The following is a 16,459-nucleotide window of genomic DNA, read 5'->3' on the forward strand; positions in this document are numbered from 1 at the left end:
ACAAGTCTAATTTGGTATATAGTACTATCCCCCCCCCCTTCTCCCAAAGGTATTATTTATTTTTAAATATCAGGTCAGTATTCTTAAGTACAAATTACTTCATCCTATTATCTCATAGGCCATCTAGTCCAACCCCTTCATTTTACAAATGAGGCTAGAGAGATAGAGAAATGAAGTCACTTGCCTGAGGTGACACAGGCAGTATCGAAGGTAGGGTTCGCACTCTGGCCACAGGATTCCAGAGCCTGTAATCTTTCCACTATACTATATGGTTCCAGAGGTGTGCTGGAGTGCACTCTGGAGAACCAATTGCTAAGTTTCTACCTTGGGAATCGGGAAATAATACAAATCAGGACTTGACTAATTTTTTGGTTGATTTTCCAGACTTAAGAAAGTGATGGATAAAATGTTAATAATGCAGATGAAACTTGAAGTGTGTCACATTTTCCAGGTACCAGGTGTCCACCCTCCACCAGTACATCACTGGAGTACATAAGTATCAAAGCCAGCTCCTTCTTCACCATGACAAAATCACAGGAGCAGTGGGCTGGGTGAGCCCAGAAGTAAAAGCTATGTCCTTCCTAAAACAATTCCATCTATTTTGATTACGCAGCCCAAGTGTCATTCTATTCACAGCTTATCTAATATTTCTTCATTCAGTACATCACGGGCAAGGGTATTCTCACTTTCTGTGGCTTTGTAATTCTGACTAAAAAAATTCTCTCTCTACCATATTTCTTCATGAAGATAGTCTAGTCCTCTGAAGCTGTGTCCTGTGTCCTGTGTCCCTTACTTTGTTATTTTTCTTTCAATTTTTCTATGGGGCTCTTTTCAAAATGGTTGCAGCTTCCCACATTTTCCCCTTAGTGCCTGAAAAAACAAAGACTAACCAACACCAGCATTCTTTTTAATTTACTTGAAGAGAGTCACCTGGATAGTTGGAGCAGAAAGAATTAAAGCTGATCCAGTGGCCAGTGATCCTCAGGCCCTGGGGAGTGACAGGGTCTTGGGTTCAGGACAAACTTTGCTCCTGGGAGAGTGAGCCTCATTGAGGGTCAGTAACCTGAGTAGGAGGGATGATGTACTTTAGACATTTCAAAGGAGGAAGGGGCTTAACTGGAAGTTTGGAAACAACTGTAGATGAAGAGGGAAAAATAGTCTGCGGAAAACAAATGTTGCTTTTTTTTTTTTTTTTGGTAAGAAAAACAAGTTTATATATATGGAGGGAATTAAAATGGTGTATGTCTAGTTCTTTTCAGCAAAGCATTTTTCTGCCTCCCAGGAGACATACACTGTACAAGCAATGACCACCACGGCCCAAGATAGTATCTTTTCTGGGTTATAACTCTGTGTCTGTGCCATAAGCAGAAATTGAGTTAGGGGGGAAATCATCCAAAATTGGCTTGTTCAGAGGCATTATATCCTGCTTTTCTGGTCTTCCTAGACTTCCCTCTTCCCCCACCCCCATACTCTGCAATCCAGTCCTTTTCTTTGTTCTCCCATCTCTGGACTGGCCATCCTGCATGTCTGGAAGACATCCCCTTCTTACCTTGGTCTTAAAGAATCCTTGTCTTCCTTTGGGCATATCTCAAGCATGATCTTCTTCACAAAGCCTTTCTTGATCCCCCCCAACACCTTCCCTGCCTCCAAACTAACTTGTGTTGAGCTGCCTTGTATATATCTTTCTTTATTCTTTTCATGTTAATTCTGCTTATGTGTACTTATTTCCAGCCCCATTAGAAAGTAAACTCCTCGTACAGGGGGATTATTTCATTCTTTGTACTTGTAACTCCAATGCCTTGGTACATAGTAGGTGATTAATAAATATATGTTGATTGATTAAACTAGATAGAGCATTCTCTCTGCTCTGTTGGCTTTGCACTAAAGAGGGTTGGGGAATTTGGGGTTATAAAAAAGGAGTGTGGTCGATCTAGGCTTTCTCCTTAGCCACAAAAAAGTTGGCTCCTGGGCACTTGGATCCTGCCCCCACCAGAGAACCCTCTTGCATTCAGAGGCAGCTGAAATACCCATCTGACCACAACATCTCTGGAGGAGTAAGGATGCAACAAATTAGCCTTATAGTAGCTGGATAACTTGGCTAGGAGAGCTGTGCCACCCTTGACAAATATCCCTTGGGAAGGAGGGATGGTCTAGGGTAGCCGCCGGCCTACCATCTGCATCTCAGGGAACAGACGACTACCATCTGATCATTATTATAAGCGGAATTTTTATTTTACTAAATTATCTATGTTAAAAAAAAATCTGTGCCTGGTGTGGAATTTCACTCCATCAAGTGTTACAAAGTTTTTGTTTTCATTACAAGCAGGAGGATGAATGTAGGACAAGTGTTAGGAAACATGGCAATAAATTAGAATATAATTTACAAAAGCAAAAAAAAATAACAGTGTACCACATTAATACTGAGTATAAAATAATAAGCAACTAATCACAATAATACAAAGGTAATTTCATTTTGTATTGTTAAAGATACCTATGTGACATTCACTCCATTAATAAAGATGCTAATTAAAATGGGCTCTTTTGGAGTTAAACCCCATTGGCAGGGGTTTAAGCTCTAGGACACATTTTACCCTTTTGATGTTGCTGTTAGACTGTAATAACCCTAGTGGCTGATACTGCCCAGTAGCAGTACGGGCGCCTTCAATATGCTAATACAACTTCCAGACTGAGGCCTGCCTGCCTTGACTCAGCTTCCTGGGAAGGTTCTGTTGTTTTTTAGGATGTCGTGTTTAGATTGGATTATAGAGGGAGGTACAAACGCAGCAACAATAGCAGCAACCTACTGTGCTATGGAAAAGAAGAAATTATGTCTTTTTTTTTGAGTCAGGTTTCAATTTCAGGTCCTAGTCTGAAGCCTCCTTTAGTTTATAAACCCAAATACATTCTGTGTTTGGTTCCCTTTAACAATGCAATCCGATTTTGCTCTACGGATTCTCTAAATTCCAGCCACAGTGTTGTTGAAGTTGACCAGTAAACATTGGACACCCTTGTGTTCTAGCACCAGACGGAGCATCGAGCTGAGCCCATGGGGACAGCCTTTGCAAAGTTAATATTTTAAGTGAGGTAAAGAAAAAAAAAGGGAGGGTCTTTCTCCTCTAGTTAGCAATATTAACAAAACTCTTTTGATGAAGAAACATTAGTTAATATTTATAATCATGCCCTGGAGAAAATTTGATCCTGAGAGCCATCTGTGCTTGGAAGTTACCAGAGCCCCACCTTTCTCTTTTCTCGACCTCACCAGGACACACTAGCACCAAGGTAACCACATGAAGAGGACACATGAAATTCAGTTGCTGGGTCTGTGGCATCTGAGAAGCGCAGGTGAGGAACCACTTTCATATCATCAAGGGCTCCCTGCCCTGTACAAAAAGCACTTTGGGGAAACTTGGAAGCTTGCTGTGATATAGAAAGAGAAAGCTGGTGATGGGATGGGGATGATCACGCTCAAGAGTAAATGTGCTGAACAGCATCCCAAACAAATCAGTCTAAAAATATTCATAGTTTGGTTAGTTTTCAAAGTCTGAGAATCAGAGTATGAATGTTTCTCTTTCCTTTTAGGGGAAAAAAGCAGGCAGGAGGAAGGGAGGAAGAGAGAGAAAAAAGAGAGACAGAAAGAGAGGACAGAGAAGACAGAGAGAGAGAGAGATACAGAGAGACAGAGACAGAGAGAGAGAGAGAGAGAGACAGAGAGACAGAGAGGGAGAGAGACAGAGAGAGAGCCAGCCCCTACTCACTCACATTAGTCCCTAGCAGGCGTGTGGGACACATCTGACATGCTGTTTGGCATTACAAGGATGAGTTGGGTTGAGCTCTAAGATGCTCTTTCACTGACAGCACTACTCCCTCAAAGTGCCATTTGGGTTTTTAGTCTTAAGCACAAGGTATTGTTGACGTTCACGTGATATCATTGCACTGCTACAACAACGGAGGTCTGCAGATCAGGATGCAAAAGCACATTCATGAAGGACATGATGCCAAATGCAAGTGTTCATGTACAAAACATTCTGGTAAGCAATTATTATTTCTTTATCTCCTTCTTGATTCTATTGTAGAGCAGGACAGGGGACTGGGGACAGGAAAGAAGAAGAGCTGGCCCTTGCCTTTTCAGATTCATTGGATTCTAAAATTGGAATTGCCCAAGGAACCAAGTTTCATATTTAATTACAATTCAAAGTAGCCATAAGCAAACTGAAACCCATGTTTCAAGGGAGTAACGAAATGAGATTACAGTGACCTATGGTCCTTATGCATTTTTTCTTCTTTGGTTACAATCCTCTCTCATGCTCACAGAAATGGCAGGTTTACCTTTAAGTACACACCGCTCTATCCATACACACCCCAAAGCATGGGCACACAAGCACGTGTGCACACATGCACGCACACACACACTCTCTTGCTCTCCTATAAATAAATGCCCTTCTACCATATCAAAGAAGGGGGCATCTGGATCCTACTGAACTGTCAACATAGTTTGCAAAAAGGTCTGCCTCATTACGACATAGTCAGGCTATCTTTCTGAGTCCAACTGGACGCTAATGATGCAAGACCCATTCTTGTGGCTAGTGATGTAAACAATGGTCAGTTGGGGAGGCCAAAATAGGAACCCAGGCATCCTGCCCATACTGGGGCAACCCAGAGCCTGGCAGCTCCATCTCCATCACACCTCCAGTCTGGCTTCTCTATGGAATTAAAATGCTTTTCCCTTAAAAGATTAATTGAAATCTCAGCTTCGCTTGTCCAGTGGCAAGATGGCTACCTACCTTTAGCACTGAATGTACAGACTTGTATTTCATGCCCAGCCACAGCGCCAAAGGCACTGCTTTCCATTCTGTCCCTCATTGTCACTCTGTTTAATAGCATTTAATAAATGGCTCACAGCAGTGTTCAGAAAAGGGGAATTACTCCTAAGGAAATGAGGTGGAATGAAGAAAAATAATACAAATTTTCTTTACTTCTGATTTATAATTGCTCCTTAAATAACATTTCAAAGCCTGGTTTTATAATTTAAACTGTGGTGCGGTTGTAGTGAGATAAAATACAGTAAATATTTTTAAGCTATGACTTCAGATTTCTGAATCTTCTTTACTTCTGTGGTAGACCAAGTCATAACAGCTACATTTTAAACAGTTTTAAATACAAATGGATTCAGTGTCATTGCTAAGTCCATAATAAAAATTATCTTAATGGTCCAAGGAGGTAAATGGGCTATTACTTGAAAGAACACAACAGCTCCATGGTAAGTGATTGATGCTCTGTGTTGTTTGGATCTCTCCGATCTGGCATTCCCTCCTTATACTGTGTCCAGCACTTTGGATCAATAAATCCCACTTCACAGAAGTTAAAATAAAATTGAAATCCTGTCAGCTGGGGCTGACCAGTGGTTACGTTTTCCACAGGGTAATGCATTTGCAAGGACGTCAATCCCCTTCCTCTGGGTGGCTCTCCTTGATGGACACCTCTCCACGGTAAAATAACAAGTCGCTCTCTCTTGCTCTCTGTGGGTCAGTGTCCTTGGCACGTCTTACAACACATCTGTCGGAAGTATGCACGACTGCAGAACTTAAACTTCAACACCAATGGGCAATAGGCCACTTTGTTCACATCTTTGCACTCTAATGAATGGGGGCAAAAAACAGGAAATGATTAGAGGTACGGAAGCAAATTCCCAAACAAGCAGCTAGACAACCCAGTCACTGGGCAGGGAGGGGCCTACATGGCCTCATCCACCACACCCACTGTATCTTGGGGGAGGGGGTTAGGTTTTTGTTTTGCTTTCAGTCATCCCTGTCTGGGGCATCCCAGTAGATAGATGCCTTTGATATATTTTAACACAAATCAAAAAAATGTTTGCGAGGCTCCTCTCCCAGACTTTTATAAGGATAGTGCATGACCACTGTGTCTTGAAAGAATTATCATTTGTTGGGATAAGTGATCACTTTAGACAGCTTGGAATCATGAGTCATTTTTCTTAAGCACTTTTATTACTTCTTTCTCAAGGGTTATTTTATTAAGCAAGGCAAGTTTATCCCAAATCAAACAGGAGTCACCCTGCTGGGTACTGCAGTACACATGTCTCAAGAGAACCAATCAATGAAACCTGGACACAGTGGAGTTGGATAAACCTGGGTGAATGAAAAGTTGGTAAGACAAATAATGAAAGCTGAGTGGTTGGCCTCACATGGCAGTGGCCTGTGGGTTATGGAAACGTGTGGAAGTGTCTTTTGTTATTTGGGAATGAGACATGGCCTCCTTTTTTTGCCCTCTGTGCTTTTCCCTCTCTGGGTCAAGGCTGCCCCAACTGGCCTCTTGGCCAAGAAGTGAATAAATGGCTTCCTTTCCACATCATTATCTTCCACCTTGAGGCTGACCAGGGAAAGGTTGAAGTAAGGGGCAAAAAGAGGAAAGAAGGAGAGGAGCAAAGATAAGGTAGGCATTTATTCCTGAGGGGAAAGCTGGAAGGGAATGGGGATGAGGCCCAAGCCTCTCAGAGATCTCACCCCTGTTAATAACGTCATTTTCCCCAACTTTCCCCAACAGGCCCCTTTCATCTGGGGATTTAAAAATACTTGCTAAACACAGCAATTAACTTTCTAAACCCTCCATGTTCATTTTTCCAGGTAGATACATCAAAATCCTGAGCATTTTTAAGAGAATTGTTTCATCTGTTTCTGAGGCTGCTTCCTGGAGTGACCCTCATTAAAATAACAATGAATCTGGGTAAAGGATGAAGGGCTCTCTGCTATCACCTCAACAAGAGTATCTTTCCTCTGTGTGCAGGTGTTTCAATGAGTACACAGGAACTTACTGATGAAAAATGTAAAGGACAAACTAGAAGGACCATTGGATATATGTCCCCTCCCTCTAAACTTTCAGTTCGCATCTGCTTGAGATGGAATGGAATGAGCCACTGATCAACAGAACTGCTTGATCACTTTTGGCCAATAGACCAACAGTCTGATCTGAGTGGCAAAATTATCTGTAGATGTTGCAATGAAACCCAGCCATCATCACAACATTCCCTAAAGAAAGTTGATTTATTTTCTCAGAGGTGGAGACTGCCTACAACTCCTAAATTCATGAAAAGAAAAAAACCAGAACATCCTTTGAACGAGGCTTTTTGAAAAGTGTATCCTTGCATGGGGGTGATTCGTGACCACCATGGCACTGTAATATTAGTCACTGTTTCAAGAGGGGCTTTCCCTCAGCTCTTCCTATCAGATTTGAAAAGATGATTTATTCTTGGGAAGGTCAGCAGAGGACACACAACTACAGAGTGGAGTGAGGAAATTCTTTAAGTTTTGCCATAGGAAAGGAAAAAATATGATATAAGAGATCAGATTTCAACACCCAATGGCAAGATCCACATTAGATCTAGGCCTCCAATTTCCTAGTTCTGGGGACCATTTTTCTTCTTTCCTTCCATGATTACAGTGTTCACATAAAAGAAACCAAAAAAATCGGCTACAAATATTTTAATGGAAAAATAGTTTTTCATTCCTAGCTCAGTGCCTTCCTTGAACAGAATAGGACTTAATAAATCCTCGTTATTGCAATGAATCAGCATTACAAACAGCAGGAGTGGATGTGTCCAAGCAACACCATGTTAACAAGTCAAGAAAAATTTGACCTAATTATCCTCCCTTTACAAAGGAGTCAGACTTCTCTCCTATCTTTAACTCCATCCCACCATTCCAGCATGCCCTGCAGCCTCTCCAGCGTGGTTTGTATTAGACTAACAACAACTTGAGCTTATATGACATTTTTAGTTTTACAAGACACTTTCCCTATAACAACTTGGTGACAGAAGCAGTGTAAGTATTGATCACCACCCATTTTTAACAAGTTAGGACACTGAGGCTCAAAGAGATTACCTGATTTGTCTGTAGTTATGCCCTTACTAAATATTGGGGTTGGGTTGGGATATACCTCTTTCAAATATTTTTCCGGGACTTTGATGTTGGACTGTTGGTTGAATTGGGTTTAATTTGGGATATCTTTGTCAAAATAGAAAATGAAAGGTATAGGCTGACTTATTTGGACCACCAGGATACCTGCCTCTTGCCATGGTGGTGCTAAAAGGTTGCTCAGTTGGGAGATGAAAAGTACATCTCTTTCATTTTCATGAAATGTTTGGGTTTTGTTTTTTTTAGCTTTTTGGAGGGCAACTGGGGTTAAGTGACTTGCCCAAGGTCACACAACTATTTTTTATGTTAAGTATCTGAGGCTGGATCCGAACCCAGGTTCTCCAGACTCTAGGGCCAGTGCTCTATTCACTGTGCCACCTAGCCACACCCCATGAAATTTAAATAACCCTTAAGTCAATAAAAAAAAAAAAAAAAAAACCCAATCATGGCCATTACGTTCGCCTGCCAATTTTGCTAACATGGCTGAGGAGCTTGTGAAACTGCCAGAGGCTCTCATCAATTTAAATACAAATATACAGTAACCTTTTTCCTGTGGCACTTAAGTTATTCTAAGGATCCCTTACTTGGTTATTAGATGAATGGATTACTTATCTGGTTTTAGATAAATGGCCGTGGTTAGAGGGGTAAATATTTAAAGACTGCCAGACTTTGGCATCTGATTAAAGTGAGTGTTGCAAAGCCAGGGTCCTTACATATAATGTCAGGATTAGCAAAACATAAACAGATGCAGCCCAATTCTCTCCCCTAACTCTGGCTGCTGTAAATAGAGTGAAGGGGCCCCAATCCCCCAGGCTTATGACAGAGGTAAAAAAAAAAAATCTCCCTCCCACAGTCCAGCCAACAGTGGCACTCCCACAAAGCACTAGACCTCCAGGCAAACCACTCATAGAACCTCAAAAAAGGGATCAGCTGGAGACAGTATTGTTCTATGGCTTCTAAAGCAGTTTCTAATCTAATTGACAGGAGGGAATAGTTAAGATAGGACTTGCCTAATGAGAAGTGGAGTGGGACTCAATGTGGTTTGTTTGAAAGGATACCACGAGGTTCATCTCATCTGCCCTTAAGTGGTTCTGAGAGAGTCACAACAAAAAACATGAGGTGTTCCTTGGCTTATAATGCTGGGCTTCTAGAATGCACAGCTGAATGTTTAGCATGTAAGTATATACTACATGGTAATTAGTATTGGAGGCGACAGATAGCACAGTAAATAGAGTGCAAGGGCTTGGATTAAAAAAAAACACCTCAGTCTGAATCCTGACTTAGACCTCACTAGCTGGGTGACTCTGGGCAAGTCATTTAACATCGACATGACTTAGTTGCCTCATCTGTAAAATGAGTACGATAATGGCACCAACTTCATGGAGTTGTTGTAAGAATCAAAGGAATTAACATGTGTACATTGCTTTGTAGACCTTAAAGAGGTATATACATGCTAGCTATTATTATTATTTATTACTCAATAGCAGATGCATCACTTTGGTAGGGATTAATTTTTTAGATAACCTATTTACAAAACAGAGAACAAGGAGCACTGGATTAGGAGACAACTTGTGTTTGCACCCTGGCCCTGCCACTAACCCATCAGTGTGACCCCTTCACTGTGGCTGCTTCCTAATCTCTAAGAGGAAGGGGTCGAACTAAATGGCATTTAAGATCTAAATTCTAAATTCTATTGTCCTAAGGGTACCAAGATCTCAAAGCCCTGAGGGAAAGGGATACCAAGAGGTGCTTTGCTGAGGGGAAAGGTCATTAAGGAAGAGCCAGAGAATGGAGGAAGCAGGTTTACACTGGGGCCTCTGGGTAGCTTAAGGATATTCAGAACCTGAATGGCAAAGGGGCTGGAAAGGGGAAGCCACGGGCACTAAAGACCAACTTTGCTTAATTCACATTTTTGCCTGACTGGGAGAATCTAGTTTATTACATCTTTGTGTTGAAGAAAATCTATTCAACAAACAAAGCCAACCATGACAGGCCTTTTAACCTCTGCAATATCTAGTTCTACAAAAGGATTCAATAGCACTGTAGGCACCTGAACGTGCAGATGTGGGAATTTTCTGTCTGTTTATAGTTCTGGCTCTTTAAGTCACGGCCATGGCAGGTGAGCCCACAGAGATGTTAGAGTTATTTCCACACTTACATGGGCCCTGCTACCCTGAACTGCATGACAGAGAGAAAAATCTTTCCTAAACAAAACAAAATAAAAAGTGCTCTGAGTGAAAAGCATAATGAATTAGCCATTCTTATCTTGCTTCTTTATAAGCTGAGGCAGAAAAAGCAACCCCTGCATTCTTCTTCTCAAATTCTATAAATTAAATTGATTTTTTTTTTTAAAGTGACCTTAAACTTGGACCTGGCCTACTAATGATTTTTCTGGCCAGATTATACTTGCTTTGAATGTAATTATACTGTGATGTAATCACACCAATAGATTTGCTTTAAAGCAAGCTGGATTTTAAGAGAGGTGACTCCTTGGGCTTTTGGATTTACTTAAGCAGTATACAAGCAGCATTATCTTGATGAATCTAGCAGTCATTAATAATAAAGCTGGTAACTTCAATAGAGTGTCTTATCTTCAAAGCCCTTTGAAAACAAGACCTCATCAGTCTTCCCAACTCAGGCCCTTATGTCAATACAAATAGGCGGCTTTCTACAAGAAGAGTGATGTGAAAAATAACTCAAATTCTTCCTAGGACTTACTTTATAATTTCATTTGTTTCATCCTAAGTGATAATGGCACTTCAATTGGCAACGATCCCTGACTTAAAACTAAGGTTTCTCTGCAGCTTGGTAGTTAAGTCAGGGAAGTGTAAGCCCTGGCCTAGGGGTAGGGGTCAAGAGAATTTACTCTAGTCCTGGTTCTTACATATAAGCAAGTCTGTGCATCCTGAGCCTCACTCTCCTCTTATGAAAAATAGGGAAAATAACAACTTGCAATTTCTCCCTCCCAGAGTTGTTATGAATAAACTTTTTCATAAATCTCAAATGTGAATTACTATGAAAAACCTATAAACAGTTGACGGTACCAGGGATGGCCTATTTAAGAGAACCTTGCTGAAAAGACTTTTGAGTACAGTCAGCCCCATATTTGAAATTTGAGCTTATCACGCGTCTGATATTCTTAAACATTTTGCTTAGGCCGTCCTGCTTTACGTTAAGAAGGTGAGTGGAGGAGGCTAAGGAGCCAGATTCTCTCTTTCATGGGCAGTGTATACCCTCTCTGCATTCTTTCAAGGACAGTGCTAGGCACATAGTCTTTTTCCTTCATCCATCCTCCTGGCCGAAGTATGGAGAGTGCCTCCCTTTGCTCTTACTGAAAACCTCCTGTCGTGCCAAGTTTGCATGAGGGGAAGGAAAACAGAGTAGAATGCTCCAACAATAGTAAGAAGGCAGGATCTTGGCGTGTGAGGACCTAGGGCATTTGTTGGGGCAGCAGAATTACTGCTCTATATCCCTTTCTATGCTTCTCTTTGTTCTGCCCCAGGCCACAGCTTCTAATGGCAGGATACTGCTCTACTGAGCCCTATCACTTAACCCCTATTTGCCTCAGTTTTCTCCTCTGTAAAATGGGGATAAAAATAGCAGGTAGGATTGTTGTGAGGATCCAAGAGATAACAAGTGTAAAGTGCTCAGGACAGTACCTGGCATATAGTAGGTGCTGTATAAATGTTAGTGTTCTAGTACAAAAGCTGGAAAGCAGGAGTGGTGATTTGGGGCATCCTCTCAAGATCTTCTAGGAAAAGATAACAACAATAGCTTTCATATAGGCTTTAAGATTTGCAAAGTACTTTAAAAATATCTCATTTTATCCTCACAACAAACCTATAATGTAAGTGCTATTGTTATCCCCATTTTATTTTATTTTGCTTTTTGGAGGGCAATTGGGGTTAAGTGACTTGCCCAAGGTCACATGGCTATTTTTTGTGTTAAGTGTCTGAGGCAGGATCTGAACCCAGGTCCTCCTGACTCCAGGGCCGGTGCTATATTCACTGCACCACCTAGCCACTGCAGTTATCCCCATTTTTCAGAAGAAAAAACTAAGACTGAGAAAAGTTAAACAATTTGCCCATAATCAAACTAACTAGTTAATGTTAGAGGCAGAATTTGAACTTAGGCTGTCTGACTTCAGGTCCAACATTCTTGCCCATTAGGTCGCCTAGCTGCCTCAAAAAAAAAAACCAATAGCAAACATTTCTATAGCACTTTAAGCTTGGCAATGTTATCTCTTCTGATACCCCCAAGGACCCTGGAAGGTAGATACTATTATTATTTCCATTTTACATCTGAGGAATCTGAGGCTGAGAAAAGTAAAATGACTTGCCCAGAGCCACAGCCAAGTCAGTGTCTAAGAAGTGATTGTATTTCAGGACTTCTTGACTCTAAGTTCAGTACTCTATCTGTTAAACCATCTAAGAACCCAGGATAAAGGGGAATAAAGCCAGTCCCTAAGCCATGGAGAACTGAGGAAGGATGAGCTAGGGCCTGAATTTATGTCATGCTTGTTTCCTCTAACTGATGGAGACAGGAACCCTTATTGGAGTCTGAAGTTACTCCCGGGACAATATGGCATCAATGGAAAGATAAGGGGGTGGGGTAACAGCATAAAAGAAGACCTCCCTCAGGAGAAACATATCAAGATTATATCAATATTTCCTTCCCTCCCCTTTTCCCAGACACATCCAGGTTACATCTCAAACTGAATTTGAAAACCAGGAGTTCTACATTGGGCTTTTCAAAGCTTTGAAGCATGACTTATCCCAGTGACTACAAATAAAACAGAAGCCTGGTAGCTTGGACATATTATTTCATTCATTCTATAAACACTTGTAAGACTTGCTTCTCCCCTCAGATCTATAGTGAAGAGGCTTGTGCTTAAAAAGAGCCTGAGAGTCTAGCTTGGCCTCATCACTCTGCAACCAGCACTTTTTGGAACATGCCTATCATCTCTGTTTATTGGACTTGCCTATGAAAACCATGCTATAAGGGAATGTGGGAGATGGTTGACATTCTATCTATTTACCTAGCTACAAATTTGAAATTTGGGGATTTTCCATTTAAAAGAACCAGTGCCATAGAGTTAGTTGCTAATGTATCTTTGCTACAGAACTACAAGGCTTTGAACTGACTACGCACAATTGTCTCTTCACTCTGGCACGATGAGGCCAACAATAAAGGATAATGTCACAAAGTATAGTTAGTGGGGGCTGGTGTAAAAAGGAGAAAGCCACTAAAAGATGGTTAAGGGTACAGTGTGCTGCTTTCTGATTTAAAAACAAAAGACCATTGTTGAGCCATTGACCCTTTATATGTTGTGACTAGAAAAAGGGTATAAATAATAAGCTGACCTTTTCCCCCTGTTGTAGGAATGGTCCAGTTGAGTTTTTTCCTTTTTGGAAGAAGAGTTTATCACTCCTCTTTGGCTTCCTACCTCCATATTTTCTCTGCTTGCTTTTAAACAGGGTTATCCTCCCAAATGTACCACTCACATTCAACCCCAAGGTAATAAGATTCCCAACTTAAGTCCAATATTTTCTCCAAAATAGGTATGTGAGAAGAAGTGAACCCAAGTAGCTAAGACAGAATAAGAGATTCTTTGAGGTAGCAGAGAAGAAAACTGGGCATTGTTTCCTTCTGTGAAATCGAACTATCTCTATGGCCCATCTTCATTGCTTTTAAAACTTAAGGCAACCACATTAAAACCCCAGTTCAGAAGCAATTTTGTAAGGGGAAGGCTTCCCGGATAGAGCAGAGTTCTTCAGAAATGAATCTGAAGTCATTTAAAAACATATGCAATGATTTCTGAAGTAGCTCAGGCTACAGGGTTTCAGAAAAGAGCTTTAGCAGAGCAACTGATACTCCAGGAGTATTGACACTCACAAAAGCCACTACTAGTCTGTCTGGTCCACTAAATTCACATATATTAACTGATCCTTTCCTGAAATCTGTGGCCATCAAAAGGGACACCATGAATTGTTAACACAATCGCAGTAAATACTGAATGACAGTGCCTCGTGCTACCGAAAGACAGAAAAGACACACCACATAAACTACAAGGAAATTCAAGACTACATGAAAGGTGGAGAAAATGGCATTTTGGATAGAGTTTCAGATGACCTTGAGTAGTCAGGTTCCAGCTGCCATATGCGCTTACCAAAAATGATTCTGAATAATATTTCAAATGCTATGATACACACTGCCTGTAATTCTCTTTCAGTGGCTCATGTAATGTTATCCTCGTCAGTGGCAGTCTGTCAAAGCCTACGGTGCTTCAGCTCTCTGCTGAAGGCTTTTCAGAAGCAAACAGCTAAAGCAGATGTTGAACATGACAAGTCAAATCTTCCTTTGTTTTCCCTACTCCTCCTTTGTGCTTTCCTTCTTCTTTCTCATTCTTTCCCTCTTTATTTCCTCATTTCATTTCTCTGTCATTATTTCTCTGTCCATGACACCTCCAAACCTTTTTTTCGCTCTCTCTGTCTCTCTCTCTGCCTCTCTCTCTCTCTCTTTCTTGTCTCTTCTGTTGCCTCAGATGCCACTATTTTCATTTGCCCTTTTAGGTCCTAACACAGGAGTAGGGAACCTGTGACCTGGAGGCCACGTGTAGCCCTCTAGGTCCTTAAGTGTGACCCTTTGAAAAACACTCAAAGGGCCACATTTGAGGACCTAGAGGGCCACATGTGGCCTCCATGCCACAGGTTGCCCACCCCTAATGCATTTAACTTCCCTAAAGGTATCTGTGATCAGACTTAGTGGCAATCATTAGAAGTTTAGCAGTTATTAGAATGTTCAGGATTCCATTGCTTAGCTTTGTTATCACATTATATTGTGCCCATAATAAAACATAGAAAGGAAGGAGGGAACTTTTAAATAAGGATATTTTAGAATTCAAGAGACTCCCCCAATTTGGATTTATGTCCATTTCCATGTCTGCTTTAACCCTCACATAAAAAGGCAATATAATCTACACTCTACTCCCAACAAATCTCTCTACCTCCTCCACTTTTTCCATATAAGCCCTGAGTATAAAGCTCTGAAACCTGCCTCTCGTAGAGAAGCGTCTCTTCTTCCCTTGAAGGCCTGGCCAACAGAAGTCCCTTCTTTCATCCATGGGACAAAGAGGGATATTCCTTGTTGCCATATCAGAACACTGTTCCTCTTCCATCTTTTGGTACTCTCTCTTCTTTCCATTCTATGATGGTATTAGTTTATGCTCCAGTGGCAAATCACTTAATTTCAATTTCCTCTTCTGTAAATTTCCTCTCTGTAAAATTTCCCCTTCTTCATGACATCAGATACAGCCTCACACACTTACCAGCTGTCTAACCCTCAGAGAGTCACTTAAACTTGTTTGCCTCAGTTTCCCCACCTGTAAAATGACCTGGAGAAAGAAATGGCAACCACTCCAATATCTTTGCCAAGAAAACCCCAAATGGGGTTGCTAAGAGTTGGACGTGACTGAAAAACAGCTGAACAACAACAGCCACAAAAATGGGGACAATAAAGCCATGGATTTTGTAGGGTTGTGTTGAGGTTCAAATGAAATAATGTAGATAAAGAACATTGAAATTCTGGGAGTGCTCTATACCTGTGAGCTGCTTTTTATTATCCCATCTGGACCTTCCTTTCCTCATGCTCATTCTCTTGAGTGCTACCCTCTAGGTTCCGTCCAGCTGCCTCACTCACAGTTCTTTCAACACCGCCATTTCTTCCCATATGACTTTGTACCATGCATGCCATTCTTTCTGTTTTTAAAACTTCTTACTCAACCACCTTCCCCAACATCCACTTATTGAAATCCTATCTTTTCTGCAAGAACTAAATCAGATGCCACTTCCTTCTCAAAGCCTTCTCTGATCCTTCAATGGAAAAGTGATCTCTCCATTTTCTGACCACTGTACGATTTGCTTTGCTTCTCTTTCATGACATTTTAATATTCTATCTTGTATTAAAGTTACTTGTGTACATTTTTATCCTACCTACTAGATTATAAGCTCCCTGAAAGAATTTATATGCTATTGATCTTTATATTCTACCCATACCCTAATATTTTATGGATAGAAGATTTTTGGCATATTTTTCCTAAATGAGGGAGTGAATGAATGATTCCTGGTATTTAAAAAAGCAAAACATACACTTCTTTGAAAGAGAAACAGAACACAAAACAATATATAGCAGAATCACTGGAATTATCTACACTTGATGTGAAATATGCAAAGAAGTGACTGATCTACTCTTTGTACTTATAACAAGGAAAAATAAAGCTCTTAAGATTAGTCATGCTTTTTGGAGATTAATTACTTTCTGAATTCTCCCTTCTCTTACAGGAAGGTAAAAAATGTCATTAAGGGCCTGACCATTTATTTCCAGATTTATATGGAAAACAAGCAATTGGGCCAGGTAGGATAAATGGCCAAGACAGATCTCTTCTAATCATCCAAGAATCTTTAAATAAAAGCCTAACCAATTGTAAGAGAGCTTTTTCTTTTCTCTTTTTTTTTTTTTTTGAGTGCTTACAGGAA

The 16,459-nt window shown here is 40.8% G+C and overlaps 1 protein-coding gene across 1 annotated transcript in view; it reads right to left on the reverse strand.

Moving 5' to 3' along the window:
• Positions 1-2,213: 2,213 nt before the first annotated feature.
• ADAMTS6 (ADAM metallopeptidase with thrombospondin type 1 motif 6) overlaps positions 2,214-16,459 on the reverse strand; it is a 331,893-nt gene continuing 317,647 nt past the window's right edge. Inside the window, exon 24 of the mRNA XM_069096412.1 lies at positions 2,214-5,633. Coding sequence (XP_068952513.1) covers positions 5,524-5,633 — 110 coding nt within the window. The 3' untranslated portion in view covers positions 2,214-5,523. The remainder of the gene's footprint in view (positions 5,634-16,459) is intronic.

The sequence above is a fragment of the Petaurus breviceps genome, unplaced genomic scaffold (genome assembly GCF_028583685.1).
Source record: "Petaurus breviceps papuanus isolate PSGF00001 unplaced genomic scaffold, PetGlider_PUasm1.0 229, whole genome shotgun sequence".
In the NCBI taxonomy this organism is placed as follows: Eukaryota; Metazoa; Chordata; class Mammalia; order Diprotodontia; family Petauridae; genus Petaurus; species Petaurus breviceps.